Source organism: Mustela lutreola, chromosome X (genome assembly GCF_030435805.1).
Source record: "Mustela lutreola isolate mMusLut2 chromosome X, mMusLut2.pri, whole genome shotgun sequence".
NCBI lineage: Eukaryota > Metazoa > Chordata > Mammalia > Carnivora > Mustelidae > Mustela > Mustela lutreola.
The window spans coordinates 9,950,694-9,975,680 of record NC_081308.1 but is presented as its reverse complement, the minus strand read 5'-3'; the positions used below and the strand labels follow the sequence as shown (position 1 = coordinate 9,975,680).

Below are 24,987 nucleotides of genomic sequence, written 5' to 3'. Positions count from 1 at the left end.
CTTTTACCTTATTTTATTGTACTTTATTTTTTTAGAAAGTTAAGCGTGGTGAAGATCTCAATGAGCCATTTGGCGCATCTCCTACTTTTATACAGTTGCTTCCATTAGCATATTTTGTAAGGCTTGGCCTTGCTATTTCAGGAGATGAAGAATTCCAACCCCTTTCTGGAAATTTAGATTTGCCTTGCTTGAAATTGGGTGGAAACCTCAAGTTCCGATTGTCCTGTTAGGAATCGCGTTTTTCTATGACTTGAAACTACAAGTAGATTTAGGGTAAATCATCTTGATGGCATGACTTGGGAGCCTTGATGTATCAGAGAACGTGTGAAACAGCCAGTGAGCGTCCCCATGATGTAAATTTCCCCTCACTGGGACTTGGTGATGGATGAGATTGTTCCAGAGACACGTTCTTGCTTTTTTCTCCTTGGGACCGAATGTCCAGCCCTGTGAGATGGCCGGCCAGGAATAGGGATGGCTGTAGCGACACACACTCGCTTGTAAGAAAGGGAGGCTCCAGTGTCAGCAGCACAAATGTGCCTGGTTGTTCATTCATTCGTTCATTTAATAATACTCTCCTTTGAAACATCACCCGTCCTCTCTCTTCCCAGCATGCTGCACAGGAGTACAGGGGCCCTTAACTCATCTTAGGAACCATTACGTATAGTAGGATCTTGGTTTTAACCATAATTTTGCCATCTCAGTGGCGGATTCCATAGCAGGACGACAGTAGCAGAGGGGAGAACTTTCCTCCTCAGCCTGCCCAGGGACCTGTCTCTTCCAGACACGTGTGAAAAAGAGAAAATCAACTAACTTCCTGTCTTGGAGGCCGACTGGCGTTGACTTCTTTCTATATCCAAGCCTTACCAGCCACGTTCCATAGCCAGGGTCAGCACACTTCATCCATGAAAGGCCAGGGAATAAGTATTTTAGGCTTTGTAGGCCACACAGTCTCTGTTGTAACTACTCAGATCTACAGCTGTAGCGTGATACAGCCGTGGATACTATATGAACCAATAAATGTGGCCGAGTGCCGATAAAACTTTATTGACAAAAACAGGTGGCCATCGTTGGCTGACCTCTGCCATTTCTCGTGGTGGTGTTAGGGCTTTCCTTTAATATTTGAAATAGTACCCACGAATGAAGGACGATAGGTCCAGCTTTCGAAGACCTTGCCTAGGGAGTGTGGTCTCTCGAAGGAAGCTCAGTCTTTGACGCTATGTTGGCTCCAGTGATAATTTCGTAGATGCCAGAAAGTAGACCGGCCCGCAGTTCAGTTATTCCAGCCTTGTCACAGAAATACATCACACTCTCTAAGTAAATGGGGAAAGAAAAGGTAGAAGGCATCGTTTTGTTTTCCTCAGTTCCCCATTGTCTGCTTCATACCCACCTTTGGTGATGACCGCCGCTGGTTGTGACCATCACCATTAGCCACCATGGCTCCCCTCAGCCCCAGCTGTCCGTAGTAGCTCAGATGTCACCGACTTGGGAGGTGGGAGGTCTCCTGCCCATTCCTGGCTTCCGCTCCTGGCGGGAATATTTGCCGTCCTCCCTCGGTAGGGCCTCAGCAGGGACCTTCCTGGCTGTGTGCGGACGTTTTCCCATTTCTTGCCAGCTGCCCAGCATCGACACATCGACACTTTTAACAGACCATTCGAGCCAAGGCTTCTCCTTGCAATCCTGTGACTCCCTCATAAACGTTGGGACCCTGGCCTTTTTTAAACGAAACGTATACCGTGCTCTTTGAAATTTTAGAATTAGTCTTATATTTAACGTCTCCCAAGATCTGGTTCCAAAATGGGAAATAGACAGGATTTTCTTTTCTTTCACGGGGAAAAATTTACTGTTGTGAAAAGCCTTCCCAGAAGGACTGGAAAACAGCCACCCACTTGCTGACCCATTGCCACATCTGCTGGAGAGGCACTATTTACGCGGAACTAAGCATGTCTGGCATGGCCACCATGTTTTGGTCAGAAAACCTAGAAGCTTTGGGCAGCCCCTGGTTCTTTATTGTCCTTGCCTAGCAGCCTGTGCCTGATTGCCTGACTGTCTGGAGACTTCCCCATGCATGAGGAGAGAAGAACAGTGAATGGCTGTGTCCGTGCAGAGACGCATGGCCTGGCCTGGGTGAGGTCAGTGTGGTGGGGGACCTGGAGGTCCATGTCTTGGTCCACAGGGTCCCGGGGTGCTGCCTGGCCTTCAACCAGATACTGCCCCAGCAGACATTTGATGGGGCACCTGCTGTGCGTTGGGCATGGCGAGAAAAATGGTATTTAGAGGACAATGACAGATTTCCAGATCGAAAGTGCTCAAGTGAAGACTGGGCGTCATTGCTCTCAGACAACGTAGCCCAACCCACATCCAAGAGAGCATCTCCTGGGCAGGGATGCGGAGCTCTACACCCAGGGCAACTTGAGAGTTAAGTCCCTTCCAGAACCCTGAGATAACACCAGGCGCTTGGGACCTGTGCCCTTTCTTGGGGAGGCACAGAAGCACAGCTCACCTCCACACTGACCTCAGAGAATCTCTTGTCGGGCGGACCGCTGCCTCTGCGAAAGAACAGGGACTTGGAGCAGCTGTGCCCGCCACAGGGGGCCGGCCTGGTGGTCTCGAGGCCTGTCCTCTGTTGTCACATGGCCCAGGCGTGGCCCCGGGCTCCTCCTCCCCTAGCTGCATGATCAGGGGGTGGGCGATCTTCTTGCCCTTGCTCCCTCCATCTGGAAAGGTAGACTCCTCAGAGCCCCGATGTCAGAGGACAGTGGGGGCAGACATCGTGACCTTGGATGATGGAGGGAACAGGTGCAGCGTGCTTGGCGTGGCGCCTGGCGTCTCACCAGCGTTCCGTAAACGCGGGCTGACCACCAGAAAGCAGTGAGCAGGTCCTTGCGCAGGTCTGACCTTGCTCTAGCATCCTTTTATTTATCTATTTATTTATTTTTTAACCCCTTTTGAACATCTTTAAACGTCTTTGCATGTCCTTTAAGAGTTTTGGTGGAAGCCATTCAAGGCTTTCCCTGAAATAGCACCCAGAAAAGCCCCCACTCGCCAGTGGGAGAGAACTCCAGAGCTTTCGGAGCCCGCACACACTTCCAAGGGGGTTCTGTGAAGGCTTTGCGAGGTGCTCTGGGGCCCTGTGGAGCGTTCTGACCTCCTGCTGATGTCGCTGTCAACATCAGAATCTTTTTTTCACCTTAAATATTTGTGCCCCCAAACCCCTTGTGAGGTTCTGTGTGATTGGCTTACGTGAACTGGCCATACTTGACCTTCTGAGCTTTTAGGGATTTTAAGACTGTGGCTGCACTCATAGTTATGAGCAGCCTTTTCTGGGTCGGGGACACGGGCAGATCCGTAGCTTTCTCTCCAGTCCCTTAAGAAGTGGGAAAGAGAGTCCTCTTATGCCACAGGGACCCAAGTTCCCAGAAGGCCACCCTTCACCATGTGTGTGAGGAAGCAGGGGTTGGAGCCCAAGACCGGCAGCCCATTTTCTCTAAAACACTGGGAGGTCATCGGAACAGGATTTAATCCAGAACATTCTGGACTCCGAAGTACTGAGCTTAAGATGAGCTGACAGAAAATCCTGCAGGTGTCAGTGGGAGGACAGGAGTTTGGTCCAAGATTCAGCAAGTCATGGGCTCACTGGCCAGGTTTTCAAGGCTGCAGCCGGGCCCCACCACGGAGGCCGTGATTATGACGCTCTGTTGGTCCAAAAGGGAAACAACCAGAAAGACCAGCAGTCTTGGGAGAAGCCAGATTTCCACCCTAAATAGCGTCTGCCCAAAGTGAGTGTTCTGAGGGGCGGGGTGGAGGCGGGGGGACATCCTGGTGACAAAAAGGAAGGAAAAGGCGGTTTGGGTGAGTTTTGTCAACGTCAAGAACGGAGGAGACTGCAGCGTTCTCGATGCTTCCTGCCTCGGTGATCAGCTGGTACGGAAAGGTTGCATTTCAGTCTCGTGTTTTTTAAACTCGTCGTTTCCTTTAACTGTATGGTAAGAGAGTAAATGCTGATGTAGAACCTTTGCTGGAGATAGAGACACTGACTCTTTGCCACCTGAAATTGGCAGTGAACAGCAGAGCTGAAATGGAAATTGGCAGGTACCACTGGATGTACCCAGGCTCAAAGAACCACCAGTACCGTCCCGTGCCGACCCTGGGGGACAGGGCTAGCCCCTTGAGCAGTCCAGGTAAATACAGCCTCGGGCCAAGTTCGAATAGCAAGTCAACTGTTACCTTTAATATTATTTGTAATGGCTCTTTCAGTGTGGTGCTATTTTATGTTTTGTTTGATGCATTAATTTGTTCGCAGGGGTGCGGGTAGAATTGGCCCGTGACGATTTTTTTAATCATCTTTTGTTTTTCTCTCCTCCTCTCCATTCCACCCCATCTTTGGCCTCTTTCTTCTCCCTCCTTCCCCTTTCCTTGCCCTCACCTCCTCTTCTCAAAGGGAGCAGTGTGCAATGACTTAAAGCTTGGGGGTAACTCCGAAATTGCGAATGTCTGAACCAGTAGCGGGGGGGGGGGGGGCGGGGGGTGTCACGTGTGTCCTCCTCCACGACACCGAGAACGGGGCCAGGGCGCTCCAGGAGCCTTGGCTCCAAGAGGACCGGGAGTGTCCCCAGGTGGCTCCCGGCCCCACTGCTTTGCAGCACTCTGTTTGAACATCATTGTCTTTGAGAAGGAAAAATCCAAGCCCATGACATGAGGATCGGATAACTGTACTCGATCCCATCAGGTAGGTCTGGTGGGTCTGGTTTCCAGGTTTCTCGCTCGCAAGGAACACTGAGCTCCCAGGACCACATGATTCTAGGTTGGAGTGAGACGTGGGGGCCCAGAAGCGGGGAGAATGCTCACTCTCCCACTTGCCAAAGTCTGCACCTATCTTAGGACCTGGCTCAGTTAGCGAAAAGTCAGAGGACTTCAAGTTATTTCAAATGTGGATAGAAGGGGATGGTGTTCCTTAGTGTTCCTTAGTGTTCCTTCTCCCAAATGGGTGCACTGCATACTTTTTCAGGAATCGGTCAGAAATGATCGTGTAGAATCTACAATTCAAGAAAGAGCAACCCCGAGGTACAGTGCAAGGCATGCATTGAGTTCCAAAGTCTAACACCTATCATCAGTTTAATACAACTTTTTCCTTCAAAACCCATATTGTGGCTTCGGGTTAATTAACATGAAGTCTGATTTCGGATTTCTACATCTCGAATTACGCATTTTGTGTTTTGACCTACGGCCGTCAGGCACCAGCAGTGTGTGTGCGTGCGCGCGTGTGGTCCAGTTAGAAACAGCGAGCGAGAATTGATATAGACATCTGTTCTCACAGATCCTTGAAGGGATGGAGAGGGTTCTGGAATCTTGATTGAAGAACTGCTGTTAGACATGATCTATTCGTATAGTGCAATACTATTTAGCAGTAAAGTAGAAAGAGATGTTGCTGCGTCTTATAACTTGGGTGAATCTCAAGAACATTACACCAAGTGAAAGAAGCCAGACATAAAAGACCAACTATTGTCTGATTCCATTTATATTATATTTCCAGAATTAACAAATGCACAGAGACAGAACATGGATTCCTGTTTGTCAAAGGCTGGAGGAAAGGGAGTGTGAGTCGTGACTGCTAATGGTTACAAGGGATCCTTTTTGGAGTGATGGGAAGGTTTAAAAGCTGCATTGCGGTGATGTTCACACAACTCAGAGCCATTGAACTGCACACGTGGCACAGGTGAATTGTATAGGTAAAGGGTATCTCATGCTGTTTTTAAAAAGTGCCCCCCGCACTGGCCCCAGGACCTTTAGATATGCACAGTTTGCCGGAGTGGGGGAGAGATATTTGGTACCAGGACAGGAAGGCTTCCAAGTTACCAGAAACTGCTAGAAAGCGCCAAGTAATCTCAGATCTGAACCGATTTTGCTGCCGGGTGAGCCACACCAAAACCCCCATCCTGCGTTTTCAGAGCTTTTGGAATTCTGGAACGCTCTGAAGAGAAACACAGAAGTCTGACAGTATCCCGTTTCTGGTAAGACTTCATGTGAGAATTCTGTGAACAAGCACGCAGGCTCTTGTCTGAGGGCGAGAAAACAAAAGCCCTAAACCTGATTTCTAGAATCATCTTCCCAGATGCTGCAGTGGCCTTTACAAAGCGCACATAGTCTGACCTTTTTGTCTGTACTGACTGCGGACCCTGGAACGCACGTGCCTCCTGGGCACGCACCCTGGGGACAGTTTGTGGCTGGACCCAGCCACGTGGCCCTGGTGGGAGGGGACCCGACCCAACCGAGTGAGCGCCTTCCCAGTCGCTTGGAGAGTTTGTTGGCTCTTACATCAACGCAGTTGCCATTCTGTACTTAGATCCCAAACCAGATGGTGTGAGGGAAAAAATAGAGAATTCCATATGGCTCTGGTGTGTGTCCCCCTCCCCCCCAACTCCTGAGTTCTCAGTTTCTTTCCACGGGGTGGGGGAGAGTTTTCCAGAGCTGATCTCTGCCAAAGGAAAGTGCCCGTCCTGTATGCGGCCATGGCAGCAGCGAGCCCCTCTGCCTGCTGCCCCAACTGGCTCTCCCAGTGGGGCCGCTTGAGGCTGGTGTAGACGGTGTGGTCCAGGCTTCCGAGTGGAGGCCCCGGAGGCGGGATCCTCTGCTCCGAGTGCGATCTGCGGACCAGCCTCACCTGGAACCTGTGACAAATGCAGAGTCTTGGGCCCCAACCCAAACCTGCTGGCTCACAGCTCGCGTCTCAGCAGGATTTCCAGATGCTTCCAACAACATGTGTTAAAGTTGAGAAGCACTAGCTTAGAGGAAGGCCCAAGTAGTAAGAAGGAAGAACTGGAAAGGAATTGAAGAAGCGATTTTTTTATCCTCTAAAGATCTAGAAGTCTCTTTCTCTTTGCAAAGGCTGAGGACGGCCCCGGGGCTTCACTCCTCCCCGTCTGTCTGTGGAGAGGCCGGTCATCGGTCATCGAGGCCCTGAGTCCTGGTTAGTTTGAAGGACAGTGACCTTGGATTCTCTCTTCTGCTTGTCTGAGGCCAGGCCTCCTGGGGGACCTTGGTTTAAAGTCTTGGTGAAGGGTGGTGGGGGAGGGGTTGCACTAGCAGGAAAGGTCTGTCTCCTTGTGGCCAGGAGAGGGCGAGGGGACCGCTGGTGCAAGCTTAGGAGAGACTCTCAAATATCCCTCGTGGCGTTCCTTACTCGACCCCAGTGACTCGCCAGATGCTGGTACTTCCTCTAGGCTCGGAGCAAATGCCCCAAGGCAGACCCTTCACGCGCCGGCCCGCCGTGGCTCAGCATCCAGTCTGAGAACTTAGCGGCAGCAAAACCATCCCCTTCTCCAGTCACCAGTCCCCTCTCTGCCTGTTTCCCAAATCCGAATTGTTCTGGTGCTCAGTTTGAGAGGGCCGTAGATCATTCCAGAAACCCAAGGAGCGCACGCGCAGATGCCCTCTCACCCATGGTCACGGCTGAGTTCTGGGGAGCTGCCCTGGTGTGACCCAGGAAGATGAGCCCCCTCACATCTCCAGCCTGTACCCCTCATGCGTTTTGGCTTAAACCGGGGTTCATCGTGGACGCAGGGCAAGTGAATCACAGCCCAGGCCCCCGCGATGACATTTTGAGGGTTTGGGGGGTTTTCTGGTGGTGGTGGTGGTGGTGGTGGTTTGAGCTCTTTGCAACTGGTTTCCTGCTGTGGGTCCATTCTTCCATTTTTCACCTCACCTGCAGTCCTCACAAAACACGTGCCATAGACAGCGGGCCATGATTTTAGAGCTCATTTACCAAAGGCTGTTATTATGTCAGCCAAATAGGTATAATTTCTTGTTTATGAATGTTCGTTTTTTATCAGCTGTCTTGTTGGTGTGTGATTATGCTTGATTATGTAACAGCGGCTGCCACGTTCAGGACTCCCTTTGCCTCTTGGTCTCGTGGCTGATCCCCTCAACTCCGAGTCGGCAGACAGAGAAACGCCGAGATGAAAAGCACGTCGATCTGTATAGAAGATCTGGAGCTTTCTCTCAGACACAACATCTGGGTGTAGGGCCACCGACCTGGATTATCCAAAGCAGCGATCTCCCCTCCCCCGTCTCTTAGAATTAGTGACATCTGGTCTGGACTCCCTTCATGATCCCCCTCGTGTGCTGTGTTTCCGTTCGAGTTCATGAAAATGAATTGTGCTTCGAGACCTTTTTGGCACCCTTAAGAGCTAACTGGAGATGCTGTGAAGCAGGAGGCTCGAGTCCACCCACCTCCCTGGGCCGTGTCCTTTCGGGCACCCCCTCCTGTTCACTCACAAATAAGCCACACACACCCACGTGTTTCCATGTCTGTCAAAAGCTTATAGAAAATGGCTTTTGTGCTAAACAGAAAGCTCTGCGTGTCAGAGAGTCATGTAGGTGGGATGAGTCTTTCTCTGAAGACCGTCATGCTTGCATTTTATCTGGAAAGTTCTGTGGATGGTGCTTCCCTCCAAGGAATAATTGCAGTGGTAAAGTGTCAGGCAGGGGGAAGTAAAGGGATCAAAATGAGCCTTTCGTGCTCTTAAAACAACCCTGTTTACGTTCCTGTCCTCTTGCCCAGTGGTCATAAGCAGAGCTTATGGACATTCCTGGGAGGACTTGACTTAGCCCGAGCTGGTGATGCCACCCACCGCATTTTTTGTAAATAAAATGTTATCAGAACACACCCCACCCATTCACGTACAGCTCGTCTGTGGCCGCTTTCCTGCCACAACAGAATCGAGTGGTTGAAACCACATGCTCTGAAGAGCCAGAAATATTTGCTCTCTGGCCCTTCACAGGGGAAGAAAATGCTGCCAACCCTTGACTTGAAATACTTGCATTCTTAGCCCACATCGCAGATTTAATCTATTTACGGAAGACAACACCCAGAGACTTGGCTAGTCACTCACTTTCCTGAGATCATCATCTGGGATCCCTCCTTTTCTTCTCTCCAGGCTTCAGAATCCTTGCTCCCCGAGGGGACCCACTGTTCACAGGCTTTAGGCTAAGGCTTGGCCCTTCTTCCAGGCACCTTGGCCCTTTCTAGAAGCTCAGCCCCTCTGGTCTCTTTCAGGTTCTTCTCTGAGCATCCCCGTAATGAACCAAGTCCTGTGACATAATGTCAGGGGGTTCTTCTCATCAGCTGTGCCCTCCAGTAGCCTTCAGATTTTCTCTTCTGTGACCTATAAAGCCTGTGTCTTTTTAATCAGTGTAATATTGGGGGTCATTTTTTAAAAAAGCTTTATGTATTTGAAAGAGTGAGAATGTGTGTGGGAAAGGGGTGGGGGGAAGGGAGAGAGATAGAGAGAGGGGGTGTGTGTGTTCGTGTGTGTTAAGCAGACTCATGCTGAGCACGGAGCCTGAGCGGGGCTCGAGCTCATGACCCTGAGGTCATGACCTGAGCAGAAACCAAGAGCCATCTGCTCAACTGACTGCAACCCCCCAGGCATCCCGGGTCTTTTTTTTTTTTTTTTAAGTTTTTATTTTAATCACCCAGTGCTCATCAGGACAAGTGCGCTTCTTAATCTTGGGGGTCATTTCTCTAAGTGGTGTTTCAGAGTATGAGCCTCTGATGCCCTGAATCAGAATCACCAAGGATGCTGGTTAAGCATTCAGATTCCCGGGCCCCACCCACCTTGGGACAGGTCCCAGGAATTTGGTATGTTTTAATATGTTCCCCAGGAAATTCAGATGTGCTCTGAAGTCCAAACCACTTAACCTTTCTAAGAATGATACAACTACCTCTTCCTTTCCTTAATTTCTACCTAAAACTATGAGGTTTTCTATCATGTCAGATATTAGAACAGAACAAAGAGGTTATTCTATCATATCCTGAGAAAATACATAGATGCTCAAGAAGAACCCCATAACTTAAGTCTCATCATAGAGATTTATAAGTAAATATTTATTCCATTTATCATATGCTACCCACTCAATTTTGTTAAGCACCACGACTGTATGTGCAGAGGGTCGTAACCTTGGTTAGCAAACTCTATCCTCGTTATACTGTCTCTGGCAAAGTATCATTTCAGTTCAAGATACCTTTCTGAAATTGAAATTCAAAGACAACTTGTATACCTGTTGACGCACCAAGATGCCCCAAACTATATCACCACATTGTAGCAGACCGCACTTCCGAATTCGATGACTGCTCCTCTTGATGTTCTTATATTGCCATTGTGTCTTTCTGTATTAAAAAATGTAGGGATCCTGTTGTAGAGTCACTGGCAAACTCCAGAGATGTGGCTGTTTATTCATTATCTACTGTTGCGTGGCAAGTTAATTTTGAATTTAGCAGCTAGACACAACATCTGTTATCTCCATTTCTGCAGCTTGGGAGTCTGGGCTTGGCTTAGCGGTGTCTGGATGCCCAGTGAGGCCGCTACAAAAGTGTCGGCTGAGGGCGCAGTTTCATCAGAAGGCCCAACCGTGGAAGAATCCACTTCCCGGCTCACTGCGTGCTTGTTGGCAGGACTTGCTCCCTCACAGACTGTTGGCCCAAGACTTCTCTGGATTCTTTGCCATATGTGCTTTCCCCTAGATCCCTCATGACTTGGTAGCTGGCTTCATGAGAGAGAGCAAGTGAGCAGATGAGAGGGAAAGTTCCAGCAAGCCAGAAGTCATGGTCTTTGGAAACCTCATCAGGGAAGCATGTCCCTAGGTCCAGGCCGCACTCAGGGAGAGGGAATCACACAAGGGTGTGACCATCAGGAGGCGCGAGGACCTTCGGGAGTATCTTAGGAGGCTGCCTGCCACAAGCTGTATACAGGTTTCCGGGTAGAAGTGCGTCCTTTCTCTCCTTGAGTACAGTGGCCCCTTCACTTTCTTGTCACCAAGTAGAGGAGCCTGTGGGTTCTGCAGCCACAGAATCTGTCCCCCCAGACTATCCCACCCAGGTGGGGGGTGGCTCCTGCCTTTTGCTGCCGATCCTTTGTTCCCCAGAGAGATTCACAACCCTTTTAAAATTACTAGTGTCTTTGGTAAACATCAAGCTTAAGAACCAGGTCTCTCTTTTTTTTGGAAGGTATAATTGGCATGTGTACGGAGCTTGCATTTAAAGTGGCCCGTTTGGTAAGTTGAACATACGAATGTGCCTGCGAAACCAGCAGCACAGGTCAGATGGTCCTTCGATTGGCAGGTGTCCCCGAGTCCCTCTGTAGGCCTTCCCTCTCACCTGCCCTCTCCGACCAACCGCCGATGTGCTTTCTGTTTCCCTGGGTTAGTTTCCATTTTCTGGAATGGCCCTTCTGATGATTTGTTCACATAGATTTCCTACCGTTTCTCGAACCCAGCCATTCCTGTAAAATGTGGTGTGACACTGACTGTGTTAAATAACAAAAATCCCACTGAGTAAATTGTAAAGATCCAATTGGTTCTGTTACATGATGGATGACTCTGTCGGCATCCCATCGAGCAAGTAGAGGGGCTCTGAGTATTTGTTCAAAATGGAGGGTTTTCAGAGAAGGAGAGTGGGGCAAGAAATGTTAGAGCGGAAGGAAAGGATTGTTCTAGGGCAAGGCCCTTCTTCCCTTAGGGGGAAAAGCAAGGGGTCCTGACATCTCATGCAGATGACCTCATCTTTCCTTGGGGGACGGAGAAGACCCCTGTGGCAGACTCTTTGGCGCTGGCTGATTGAAAAAATTCCTGACTGACTGGTTATGACTGCATTTCTGGGAGAGGCTGACACAGCAAATAGATTAGGTGTTAAGCCCCTGGCTTGGGGACTTGGCCTAAGTGACGGCCATTTTGGGCCTGTGGTTTTCCTATTAACAGCTGTTTCATGGCTCCAACCCTTGTCTGATTTTCATCCTTCCTGCCTCTGTGGAGCACACCCTGTGCCCTTTGACTAACGCTCTGAAAGGCCCGTTCTGCTCGCGCCCACTCCAGTCCCGCCTACACAGCCGGGCCACATGGATTTCTCACCAGCGCCCCTCAGGCCACGTCACTCGCCTGCTCACGAACCTGCCTCTGTCCCCGCTGCCTGCCGAGGGAAGCACCCCCGGCTTCTCCCGTGACGCTGCCCCAGGGTCTCCGTAAAGTCGGCCGCGTCCTGACCTCGCCCACACGCCCCTCGTCCTGCTGGGCCTCCTCTCCTCGCCCCCTGCACGCTTGTCCATCTGTCCTACCTGCCAGGGTAGGGAGATCCGTCCCTACCTCACTCCCCCTGTCCCTGAGTCACTTCTCTTCTCTCTTGTACGTAGATGGCTTCTTGTCTGTCTGTGTCCCTCACCCCACTGTCAAGTGGGGCCCCTGCGCCCCGCCCCCAGCACGGGCCCTTACACACAGCAAAGTGCACCAGGAGCGCGCAGATGCCGTCGCCCAGATGCTCAGGGAGGTCGAGTGCTGCTAAAGCTTACACGTGGTTTTCAAGTTTCTTGACTCTCCTGCAGAGCTCTCTGCTTGTCCCATCGGTCACCTGAACCTAGAGCTGGCTTCGCCGGCTCTCTGTCAGCCTCCCCGACTCGCCACGCCCCCGGCGGACTAGGCCTCGAGCCCCCGCGGTGATCGGTGATCGCTAGGAAAACCAGAGCCGGTTCCCACAAAAGGCAAAGGAAGACACCAACAAGTGTCCGTTTCTTGAATTTGTTTACTCTTAATTTGTGAAGACGTCGTTACTTTGATCATAATTATCTTGTACTGCTCGAGCCATATTGCAAATGTTAGAGGCTAATCTATTTTTTTTTTAGAGGCTAATCTATTTTTAAGATTTTCACAACATGCCACAAATATGAAAATTTCTTTTCTTTTCTTTCTTTCTTTTTTTTTTTTTTAGATTTTATTTATTTATTTATTTGACAGAGAGACACAGTGAGAGAAGGAACAGAAGCACGGGGAGTGGGAGAGGGAGAAGCAGGCCCTTCACAGAGCAGGGAGTCCGACGCGGGGCTCGATCCTAAGACCCTGGGATCATGACCTGAGCCGAAGGCAGACGCTTAATGACTGAGCCACCCATGAGCCCCTGAAAATTTCTTATTTAATAAATTTTAAGACAAGAATTTAAAGAGATCTGTTGAAAAGCCATTTCCTTTGCATCATTAAAAATAGTTGCAGCGTTTTTCCCATTAGACCGTTGAACTTTTGGGTCGGTGAAGGTCGGGAGAGAATGGAGAAGCAAGTCATTCGAGTGACTTCTCATTTAGCGCTTTGTCAGGACGCTTCCCATCCACTGACTTCATGATAGCTTCTTCATGCCCTGTGCCAGCGGTTCACAGGCTTTTGGCTGTTAGGTCCCCCTTACACTCTCAAAAATACCTGAAGACCCCCAAAAACCTTTGGCTGATGTGGGTTAATGTTTTCTGCATTAGAAATTATAACCAACTTATTATTAAATAATGAACTTATTTCAAATAACAATAACAAATCTATTACACGTTAACATCATGTTTAGAAAAGGTAACCACTTTTCGGAACAAAATAAAACTTCAGTGGGAAGAAGAGTACAGTTTTAGATTTTTATAAATGTCCTCGAGACCTGACTCACTGCTAGACAGCTGGGTTCGCCTGCCTCTGCGTTCATCCCCAGGCATCTCGGATAACTGGTTTTGGTTGAGGTATGTGATGAAAACTTCGCCTCTCGACATACTTGCAAACAGTTTAATGGCCTTTCCATGTATTTGTGAAACTCCTCCTGATAATACACTAAAATTCAACAAGTGGTAGTTTCCTAAAGATTATTTGTAATGTGGACTCTGGAGACATATCTGTGACCTTGTTTTGTTTTGTACTCTGTCGCTCTCCATTGAACTTTGGTTGGCTCTGTGTAACCTTACACGTCAGTCATGCAGAAAATACTGGTTCTCCGAGTCACGCAGATCTTCCAAATACTGACACATTTCATTATGCCACATCAAAAAAGTCCCATTTGTTAATATCGCCACCAGTTTCACCCAGAAGGGTTTTAGGTGTTGGGAAAGCTGGGACTGTCACTGTGGCAGGTACAGGGTTTCCAGAATACTGCCAATGGTTGTCTAGCTCACTTAGATCATTTTTGAGAAAATGTCTGCCAGATACCCAAGTCTTTGTGGCTAGAGTTTGTCACTAATTCAAGAAAAAATGATGTTCCAAAACAAAAAAATGTACTTGTTTGGCTTGCAACTCAGTCACACTAGAACTTTCCATTAGGACAACCATCACACTTTGGTGTGCCACAGATGTGCTTTGTGCCTCCCTCCGGCTTCATCACTGTTTGAGAGGTGTATCCTTGGGAGGTTGTGATTTGGTAAAATTCATCCCTTTACTGTGTCACGGACCTTTTTCAGTAAAACTATTTTTAAATTTTTTAAGAAAGATTTATTGAGAGAGAGTGTGAGTCGGGGAAAGGGGTAGAGGGAGAGAGAATCGCAGACCCCCTCTGAACATGGCACCAGACACGGGGCTCCAGCTCACAATCCCGAGATCATGACCTGTAATCGAGCTGGAAGCCCAACCGACTGAGCCACCCAGGCGCCCTCCTACCTGTTTTGTTTTAACCGCGCATGCGTGCTGGAGAAGAATGCCTGGCAGCTGAGTACATTTCACTGCTACTGCCTGATGGGAGCTACTCTGTCGCCAGGGTCACCGCGCAGATGTCAGCACAGTAAAAACAGTAACATCTTAGGATGTGCCTGGATGGCTCAGTCGGTTAAGCATCTGACTTTTGATTTCAGCTCTGGTCAGGGTCTCAGGGTGGTGAGATCAAGCCCCACATCACGCTCTGTGCTCAGCATGGAGTCTACTTGGGATTCTCTCTCTCCTTCTGCCCCAACCCCTGCTTGCTTGTTCTCTCTCTCTCTCTCTCTCTCTCTCCCTCAAAAATAAAATAAATGAATCTTAAAAAAAAAAAAACAACCCAGAACACAAAAAACCAGTAATATCTTAGTGGTATTTCTAAAAAGAGGTTTAACCTCACAGACCTTGTGAAAGAGCCCCCAGTCTCCCAGGACGGCCCAGGCCCCAGCTCCTCCCCCAACAACCCCATTTCCCTTTTCTGGCCTGTGGGGCCCGCAGAATAGAAGAATCTGGGGTGGGTGAGAAGTGCAGAAGCCCGTTCTCTCACCACCAGCCCCCCACCTGCCTAAACAGAATCTGCATTTAACAAGCTCCCCAGGGAATTTCTAGGCACTTTAAAGTTCGAGAAGGACTGCTGCCTAACAGGGCTCCGCAGACTTTTCCCCTAAGGGGCCAGATGGCAGATTATCAGTGGCAACTACCCAGCTCTGCCTTTGCAGCTTGAAAACAGCCGCACGCTGGACGTAACCTAATGAGCATGGCTGCGTGCCCGTCAAACTTTATTTATGGACACCGAGAGCTGAATCTCCTAGCCTCATATCATGCAAAAATAATAAGAAAGACTATTACTCCTGCAGGCCATAGAGCGAGCGGAGCGTGGCCCACGGGTCACAGGTTGCTTCCCCCTCCTCTGTCATGCTGTTCTCCAACTTTGGATGCTCATTGAGATGGTTTCAGGAGCTGACTTTTGTCCTTAAAAAAGCCAGAGCCTCTGATTCTCGAGCCCCAGCCTCAGAAATCCTGATGTCTTGGGTCTGTGGGGATATCTGGGCATCAGGGCTTGAAAATGCTCTTCGGGTCATTCTAATGTGCGGCGGGACTGGAGACGTTCTGGGCTGTCATGTTCTTCAAACGGAGTGAAGTGGAAGCGTTCGTTCTTTTGTCTGAATTGTAGAATGTGACACAGACCAGGGCGGCCCGTGTCACCTGAGGGCGGGGCTTCTCACAGCTGATCCTCTTGATGTTTTGTGTCCCCACATCCCTTGCGTGCGTGTGTCCCCGCGTGCAGTGCGAGGGTGGCGCGGTACCCTGCAGGGTGACCAATGCCATCCCTGGCTTTTTCCTACAACACGCCAGTAGCGGACTCCCCGTTGTAGTGATGGAAGCTGCCTTCACTCGCTGCCATCAATCCCCCGGATGTAACCTTCTGTGCTTACGCTGTCTGGGTTATTCTCCCTCGGTACTACTGATCGTGATGTGGCTGTCCCGTGAGCTGTAGGGCGTTGAGTGGCGTCGCTGGCCTCTGCTCACGAGAGATGTTAGCAACCCCCCACAGTGTGTTATCAATGGAAGATCTCTCCAGATGTTGCCTAGTGTTCCCTGGGGGCACAGTCCCCCCCTGGGGAGGGGGGGAACCGCTGCTTAGTGTCCTTCAGAATCCAGGAGGGAGGCCTTGGGTGCCATTTCTATCTTTGAAGTCGGTTTCTGTCTGCTTCTATTTCCCTGGTGCCTGTTGTTTCAAAGTCGCAAACGTTGGTTTCTTCTTTCCTTCTTCATTTTTTGGCTCCTTGGAAATCAGCGAAGTAGCAAGGAAGGCCCTGTTTAGAGGGCGTGAGGGTGTGTATGAGAGCCGGCCAGAGTGCCTGCGTGTGTTTCTCCTTCTCTCTCTCTCTCTCTCTCTTCACTCACTCTTTCCCTGGGGAAGAATCTGAGCCCTTGTTCCTGCAGCCAGGATCACAGACAGCTCGGGGCAAATCACTGGGCTGTTATGAACTCAGCCATGGCAACGGCCATCCGCCAGCCCGAGGACAAGACGTGTTTTATTCTGTTGTTCCGCACAAAAGGTTCTAGAGATGCTGGAGACAACATGGCCATTGAGAGTTGGAGGCATTGATGCGTGTTTTTTCTCCCTACTATGTGGTTTATATTTAAACTGTCTTAGGCTAATGCACACTGGGGTTTTTGTGTGAATCAAAATCTAAAAATCTCTTTGGCCAGAGCCCAGCTCAACAAAGGCTTAAGACATTCTGAACCTCGCAGAGCTTTTAGGGGTTCGCTGAGAGGAGCTGACAGTTACTGGTAAAACGTGCTAGAAGCTCTAGCGTTGACTTTTCGTTTTCCTCCGTCTGCTTACATGAGAAGATCACGTTCGTCAAAAACTGCTTGCTTGGCCTTCTCAGCTCCGCGTTACCCAGCGTCGCTGCTGGAGTGACGCTCGGGAAGGACGCGGTCCGTGGACCACAGGAGCGTCCAAGAAAAGCGCTGCTGTCCCCTCACTAGCCTCAGCTTTCCCCCAGGGGCTGCTCTGCTGATCCTTGACACCAACCCCACGCTGCCTGCCACTCCTCATCCTGGGGACAGCCCCAGTCCCTGACCCGGTCCCTTTGTCCAGTCCCCTTCGTGGCCCAGGGGAGGGGACCGCGCTGGGGCTTTCTCGGGCCTTGCCCTGCCGGACCCCGGAGGTGAGCAGTAGTCGCTTGGCTCAGAGAAAGCCCTCCAGCTGCACTCCTTTCGAGACAGCTGAACAACTTGGAACATTCTGTCCTTCCTCACTGCAGACCCTGGGACTTGCCATGCATTTGATGGGCAGGGGCTGGAGTATTCTGGCCAAGCCCAATGGGCTGCCTCTTAGGGGAGAAAACCCCAAACAGGGGTTGAGCCCCAAAGCGGGCCCTTCGGATGGAGTTGGGGGCGCGCCACAGGACCAGGAAGAGGGGAGAGGGGACTGCTGGCTAGTAAGGGGCCTCTCAGACTCCCTGGCACGCATGTCACTGCGGGGCTCTCGAGGACGCCCGCTTTGATTCAGCTGACCTGGGGCGGAGCCCAGGCATCTGCCTTTCTCGCCACCCCCCACCCCACCCCCACGGAGTTGCTGTGGCTCGGCCGAGGACCACACTTTGCGAAGCAAAGGGTCTGAGTCACTTCCGAGGGAGAAGTGGTCCGCTCATGTCTTGGTCTCTGAAAGCTCTTCGTTGCCATCCAGCAGCAGCTCACAGGGGCCAGCGTCAGCTCTTCGGACCTACAGACCCAGGAAATCAGTCGCCCCCTGGAAAGCTTCCCTCGCGATGACGTGCCGTGTCCTCAAACTTAGCATGTCTAAAACGGAACTCATCGTCTCGGTTCCCCAAGCCTGGCTGTCTTCCGGCCAGCCCGAGCTCGGGGAACAGCGCGACCCCCGTCCGCTTACCCGCCGCAGACATTGGGGTGTCCTCCTTGGTCCTCATCCGCAGCCTCATCGGTAAATCCACCCCGAGCTGTGCCCATCTGACGTGCTAGACGGCTCTCGGGCCGCTGCCTCTGCCCCACTCCAGGCTCCCGTCATCCTTCCTATTTAAGTTCTGGAACCATCCCTGCACCCCACCCCAAGCCTCCAAAAATCGCCACTCTTGGCTCTTGTAGCACGTGGGAAGTAAAGCCATTGCGCCAATGTCCCTTTGCCCCATAGACTAAACTCCATTAGACTGTGTATTGTGCCTACCTTAGCCCCTCACCGAGTCCCCAGCACCCGGCTCTGTGCTTGGGACCTCGGAGACACTTGGTGAGCACTGACCGTGCACTGATGGAATGAAGCAGAAAGAATGGACAGTCGCGCCCCCCGCCCCCCCATCCACCTGCTGTCATCCACCCCCATGTCTGTGATTCCGCTTAGCTGACAGCTTCGGGGACACCAGGCCTTCAGGAGACCCCAGTCCCGGAGGTGGTGATCAGAGTGGGGTCATGGGCAGGAGTCTCTCTCGTCTGCGTGAGCACCGAGCTGAGTTGTCCCCCGGAGGCGGGTGTGGCAAGGCAAGAATCTGCACGTTGAGCACGCGCAGAGGTGCCACTGGGCCTGGGACCACACTGAGTGCCACGGCCGCCCAGGGTGGCTCTGCCGCCCTTCTCCGTGAACAGGGAGCGAGTCCAGCTTTTGCAAGCCCCGTGCTGTGGGTTCTGGCTACTGTACTTGCCACTATAGGCCACAGGTGGCCGCGGTGTGTAAACGAAGAGGCACAGCCGTGTTCCAGGAAAACTGTATTTACAAAAACACGGGCTGTATGTTGTTTGCTGACTCCTGGTTTAGGAGAACTTGGAGCTTTGACTGTGATGGTTGTGAGAGTGAGAGGTTGCACCTTGTCCTTCGTTCTGGCCCTGACTGGTATCTATAGAGCTGGGGCACTGGGCTCAGGATGGCGTGGCCAGCGAGGGAGCGTCTGCCATTCTTGGCCGTACTGGGGACACTATGAAATGAAACAGGATGCTCCTGTGGTCCTATCAAGGGAAAAGAAGGCCTCTTGCCTCCTCCCACATGCCTCGCTCGGAATTGGCTCTGGAAGTGGCAGGCCCGGTGCAGAAGGAAGATTCCGACACCCCTGTTCAAAGATGACGACCGTCAGGACGGCAATAGCAGCGCATTCAGCTGAGCACGGGGCCCCGTAAGAGTGCAGGGCGGGTGCCTGGGAGGCTGGCCTGAGCACCCGTCACTGTCCTGGCCTCTGCCGCCACCCACTGCCTGTTCTGTCAACGTGAGCATGAACAGTATTGCTATCCGTAGTCAGAAAGCTGATTCTGAGCATTTAGGTTTCCCTGGGATAAGTGTGTGGCATAGGCCCAGACCGCCCTTGTGTAAAGATACCTTATACCCTTGGCTAGAGAGAACTTCTAGACTGACCTAGAAAGTCCAGTGGGGTGATCCATTCATAGGTCAGGGGGCCACCGCACATGTAATGTCAGCCCCGCAGGTCACTGACCAGCAAGGTAGACCATGCTCCACATCCAGCTATGTGATTTCCTATATATTCTTCCTGTGTTGTGTTCCAGAAGCTTTTACTCACATTGGCTGGCAGGATCCATAAGAGTTTTGTCTGTGGGCACCTCGGGGGATTCAGTCGGTGAAGCCTCGCCTTTGGCTCAGGTCATGACCTCAGGGCCCTGGGATTGAGCCCCAAATCAGGCTCCCTGCTCAGCGGGGAGTCTGCTTTTCCCTCTCCATCTGCCCCTCCCCGCCCGCCCCCCCCCCCCCCCGCTCGTGCGTGCTCACACCCTATGTCAAATAAATAAATGAATTTTTTTTTTTTTTAAAGAGCTTTGTCTGTGTGTGTGGAACCAAAGTGACCGATGTGGTAAGTTGTCGTGTGTGGGAACCAGTACCTACATCCACAAATAAAATCACTTGCTGCAAACGTAGGAGCACTGGCGAGTGCTGAGAAAGTCATTCATTGACGTGATCCCCCAGATCCTCCAGTCCCTGGTTTTCCCTGCTGTTCCCAAACTCGCCCCTCGGCATGGGGTATCTGCAGTCCTTGAGAGCAGGAACTCCGAGAGAAACTTGAGCCTTCCTCTGCTGGTAAATCTGGGCCTGAATAGCTTCGTTCTTCTAACCCCACTTGTCTTTTCTGAGCCAGGGAGCAGCTGCGATCGTTCCTTTGAAAGAAACAGAATGCTCTAACCCTTTGGATGAAAGACTGTTTTGAAGTGGCAGCTGTGGGCTTGGAAGGCTGAGTGTTGTTGTTCAAGGGCAAACACGCTGCCCTACCGCACCCCCACTTGCCACTATGAGGAAGGACCTGGTCTTCCCAGAATGCATCCGTGGGACACACTGAACATCGGCCCAGCTGATGTGTCCGTGCTGGCATGTCTGCTGTGTGCTTGGCCTGCTCATTGGGTCTTTCTGTGGAAGCCACCGAAGAGTACTGAACTCATGAAATCTGAACTAAAACCCCCAAGAATCCAACTCACTTTTCAGAAAATAGCAGAGGTAGCAAGTCAAAAATGTATCTTCCAAAGCAGAGTTCTATGAGAATAGAATGTTCCGTAGTTACTGTGTAGTATGGTAGCCTGTAGCATGTGCGGCTGTTGAGCATGTGAAATAGGACAACTGAGGAGCGGAATTGTTTTATCGGCCGCTCTGTTGGACAACATGGTCCCAAGGGCACCCGTGTCTCTTGGTCCAGTGGGGACCAGCTGTGACTTGGTTAGCTGGGGAAGCAGGCGTTCATCTTGATCTTCACACCGTCTTACAGACTGAGAAAGGGGGAGGGGTGAGTGACACCCCACACGGGGTTCTGCGTTCTCTTTACGTAGTGGGACACGAGGCTGAGGGCTGTCGTTGCTCTTGCTTTGGGAGTCTGGAGAGAATTTGTACTTTCAGTGGCCCACTTCTCCCCTCCCCTCATTCCCTAGAGAGCCGTATGACAGAATAAGACGGAACGCCATCGTCCTTGCTCCCAAATATCAAGTATCCAAAGCTCTTGACTTGCTGGTGAACTTCAACTGTTCCGCGCACTGATTCCCGTTGTACGTGGTTTCATAAACCCATTTCATGGAGGTTGGTCTCCATGATGACAGCCATCTGTCTTTTTTGCAGTGAAAGAAAGCACACTTTCTTATGAAGCCCTGACCTTTCCTTATTTTCCATAACTGAAGAGGAATCTGGCTTATAGTCCTCTCTTGTGGTGGGTTTAGACAGATGCTACTTTTGAATGGGATGCTCCTCAAAAAGGCACAGCCCATCTCCAGTCCTTCCCTGCCTACTGGAAAGACCACTCCGGGGCGGGGGTTGCAGCCGGGTTAATGTGCTGGCTTTGAAGCAAGTAACTGCTCTCGATTGCTATCAAACATCATGATGCATTCAGATTCGATTTCCCTGACAAGCCGTTTACATAAAGGCCTGGACGATACAAACAGGATACCTAACCCTGAGGCCACCACAGAGATGTCTCCATACTGAAAATGTCACCTGGCTCTGTCCCTTGGGGAGAGCATTATGGACCTCATCAGTAAAAGTTCATTTTAAAAATGAAGAAAAATCTTAAGATGAACTGTTAACTGTGGCTCTTTCTTCATTTCACTTCATGGATGCTCATTTTGTCTTTATCTGTTTTTTTGTTTTGTTTTTCTTTTCTGTTCCTTTGCCTTCAAGTACTTAAATGTCACCCACCAGTTCGGGATTCTTACTCTGAACACATTTTGGGGAAGGAGCCAGGTGGAAGTGTGGTGGGAGGAGAGGGAGGAGGGATAATGCACCTGCTGCTGTTGCCTGGGCCGGGCAGACATTTTTATTCAAGAGACGAGGCGATTTGATGTTGACATGAATGAAACCTGAATGGACCCCGTGAGTGGATGTTGGTGACTGTACTTGTAGGGACCAAAGAAATCGATCACCCTTCCACAATGACCATGTTGATATTCTTTTCTGAACCCAGCTTCACTGCTGTCCTCTCTGTTGACTTTGTTAGCGGAATAACCGCTCCTCCCTGTCACTCGAGCAGCACCCCTATCCCCACGAGCCCCAGGTCAATGAGGAAGCCCTAGAACTGTGACTTACTCCCCAACTCGCTGTCGGGTGGTTGCTCTGCTACTCACCCTGAGTAAATTAAGCCACGTTTGCCTCTTGGAGCCCCGGGATCCTCCCCACCAGAATGTGAACCGAGGACAGCCATGCTACTGGCCCTCAGCATGGAGAGCTTAATCGCAGAGCACGAGAGGGGAGCTGGCAAGGGCGAGCCCTCTCTGCGAAGGGCTGGTGTTGATGAAGACCGAGACGTCTTGCCCGTAACAGCTGCCTTTTCTCTCCTTTGGGTCCAGGCTGCTTTGAATGCTGCATCAAGTGTCTGGGAGGGGTCCCCTACGCCTCTCTGGTGGCCACCATCCTCTGCTTCTCTGGGGTGGCCCTGTTCTGTGGCTGCGGGCACGTGGCCCTGGCGGGCACCGTGGCGATCCTTGAGCAGCACTTCTCCACCAACACCAGTGACCACGCCCTGCTGAGTGAGGTGTAAGTACTGGCTTCCCCGGGGGAAGGGCATCCGCCAGGCGACTGCCCCGGGACGGCCCTGCTAGCACGAAAGGGAGGCTTCCGGTTAACGCTGACTTGGACGCAGGCAGAACCAAAGCCCAGGGGAGAAGGCAGAAGGAGGAAGGGCTGAGAAGTCAGGCAATGTTTGGCCCCGGGGGTGTCTGGCCCAGGTTGCTGTCGGGTGGGTGGCGGGGGCTGCCAGCTGCGGGGTGGGAAGGGCTCCCAGGACGTGGCACAGCCTCATCACGCCCTCCGTCCAGAGGCCCACAGCGTCTGCTCTTCACCCCCCAGGATACAGCTGATGCAGTATGTCATCTACGGGATCGCCTCCTTCTTCTTCTTGTATGGGATCATCCTGCTGGCCGAAGGCTTCTACACCACGAGTGCAGTCAAGGAGCTGCACGGCGAGTTCAAAACCACCGCCTGCGGCCGATGCATCAGCGGGATGGTGAGTCCGAGCCTCTGGTGGGTCTTTGTATTCAGTGAAGGCTAGACCAGCGGGCATGGATGGCGAGGCCACGACACAGATGCTGTCCCACCGGGTTAGAGGGGGGCAGCGTGAAGAAACCTTCCAGCTTGTTATTGATGGTAAATGAAAATCCCTGGCTGGAGTACTAACGTTTCCCTTATGCATATACAGGCCGTAAGGGCCCCGAGGGTTTCCGAGCAGAAAGTTGTGAAAGGAGGTCACTTGTGTATTGTCTCTGTGCCCCCTCGCCTTTGTGGGGGTTTGAATGTGGATTGTGGCCCTGAAGACGGTGTACTGTGAGAAACTGTCCCATTCGTTCTGGAAGTACCGAGTGCTTTTTCTACTAAGCACCCGGCTGCGGATCTTGCTAGTCGCCGTGGGTGTGCAAAGAGGACAACACAGGCTCTCGTCCTCAGGCAGCTCAGAGCCAACGCCAGCCCTTGGGCCAAATCCGGCCTGTCATCTGTCTCCGCGCGGCCCACGAGCTGAGAATGGTTTTCTATCCTTAGATTGCTGGGGAAGGTTATATGCGGGAACGAAGTGAAAGTCGCCTCTGGGCACCCTAGGTGTGTTGGCCAGCAGCCCCACGCGTGAGTTGGTGTGCCGTGTGCTGCCGCGTGCTCTCCCAGCAGAGCCGAGGGGTTGGGACACGGCCGGTGCGTGGCCTGCACAGCGTCCCTGGTCCCTGTCAGGCTTTCCGTGGACATGGGGAACCTTGAAAGACGGGCTTCTCGAGTGTCCCAGAAGGAAACTCGGTGGTAGGTTGGGCAGCTGGGTCAGGGGGATGTGTCCGTGCAGCTGCTCATCCCCGGACGGACCCTTGGTCCTAGGAAAATGGCTGAAAGGCCCTGTCCCTGTGGCTTGTCTGGCCCTCAGTTCTGCTGTTTCAGAGTCCCCCAGGAAAGGGGGGTGCCCCCGCGAGCCAGCAGTGTGCCCCAGCTGGAACTGAAGGGTCTAGTGAGGAAGGACGGAAGTGACGCTGCTTGGGAAGGGGAGAGACCAGGTCAGGAAAGGCCCCGAGTGCCAGGCTTAGAATCCACCATTGTACGGGGAGTGCAGGCATCCCACACACGAAGGCGAGCACGATCTCCAAGTGGCTGGGGAAATGGGGTCAGGGTTGGGAGGGAGGCAAGGTCAGCCAGAGCGGAAGGAGGGGGGCACGGGCCAAGTGGGGGCAAGCTGGCCGCTTAGGAGCGGGCCGTGGGACTAATGTCGAGCGGACGGGATGAGCGGCCAGGCTCCAGCTGGGCCGTGTGTGCCTGTAGTCGCTGGAGGCCATGGGGGGGGGGGGGGGGCAGTGCAGCGTCACCGAGAACCCGGGGCCGGGGTTTCTGCAAACACTTGGGCTGGAAATGACAGAGACCGGTGGTAGGCATGAACAAGGGGACAGGATTATGGAGGAAAGTGCCCTGGGGAAAAGCACGGTCTACCGGGAAGACTCCAGAAAAGGAGCCTTTGTGGGAGAACGGAGGAGAAACAGCCAGAGATGTAAGGACTGTCGTGCATGTAAGGACATGCCCCCCTACCCCCCCCGCCCCCGCCGAGGGTGCAAATAATCTGATAGAGCCTCGGGTCCTATCTCCATGTCACTCCTGTGGTGAATGCCCACCTCCCAGTCCTCTGAACCCATAGGCAATGGCAAGTGGCACCTCAGGGGCGGGCATCTCTGAGCCAGTGAGCTCTGGAAAGTTCTCTGATAGCTGGTTCTGCCCTGGCTCCGCCCTCTGGCAGGCTGCCTGTCCTGTCCTCCATCAGGGGCTGGGCTAGTCCTCAGTTCCCATAGCACGGCTGCCCCCAGCCTGTACCTGTGACGGTCGTCCTGAGGGCAGGGCTGCCAGCCGTGATGCCCGCATGGACAGCGCTCCTGTGGGAGGCCGGGGGCCTCTCTGTGCACAGTGACTGCCATCAGCGAGGTCTTACACCAGGGCCTGGCGCAGCTCTGTGTCGCTGTCCCTGTCAGCGCCAGGCCGGGGAGATAGTGCGCACGGGTTGCCGTCCCATCAGCACGGAGCTGCATGGGGCCCGTGGCACCGTGTGAGCTCCCTGGAATGACAGTTGCATC

The 24,987-nt window shown here is 52.1% G+C and overlaps 1 protein-coding gene across 6 annotated transcripts in view; it reads left to right on the top strand.

Moving 5' to 3' along the window:
- The window catches only part of GPM6B (glycoprotein M6B), a 152,155-nt gene that overhangs the window by 115,758 nt on the left and 11,410 nt on the right, over nucleotides 1–24,987 (top strand). For 3 of the 6 annotated variants that reach the window (XM_059158638.1, XM_059158637.1, XM_059158639.1), the window contains exons 2-4: nucleotides 4,059–4,178; nucleotides 22,249–22,435; nucleotides 22,748–22,904. In XM_059158638.1, the coding sequence (XP_059014621.1) occupies nucleotides 4,059–4,178; nucleotides 22,249–22,435; nucleotides 22,748–22,904 (464 nt within the window). The remainder of the gene's footprint in view (nucleotides 1–4,058; nucleotides 4,179–22,248; nucleotides 22,436–22,747; nucleotides 22,905–24,987) is intronic. The other 3 variants (XM_059158641.1, XM_059158640.1, XM_059158642.1) reach the window with 1 other exon arrangement.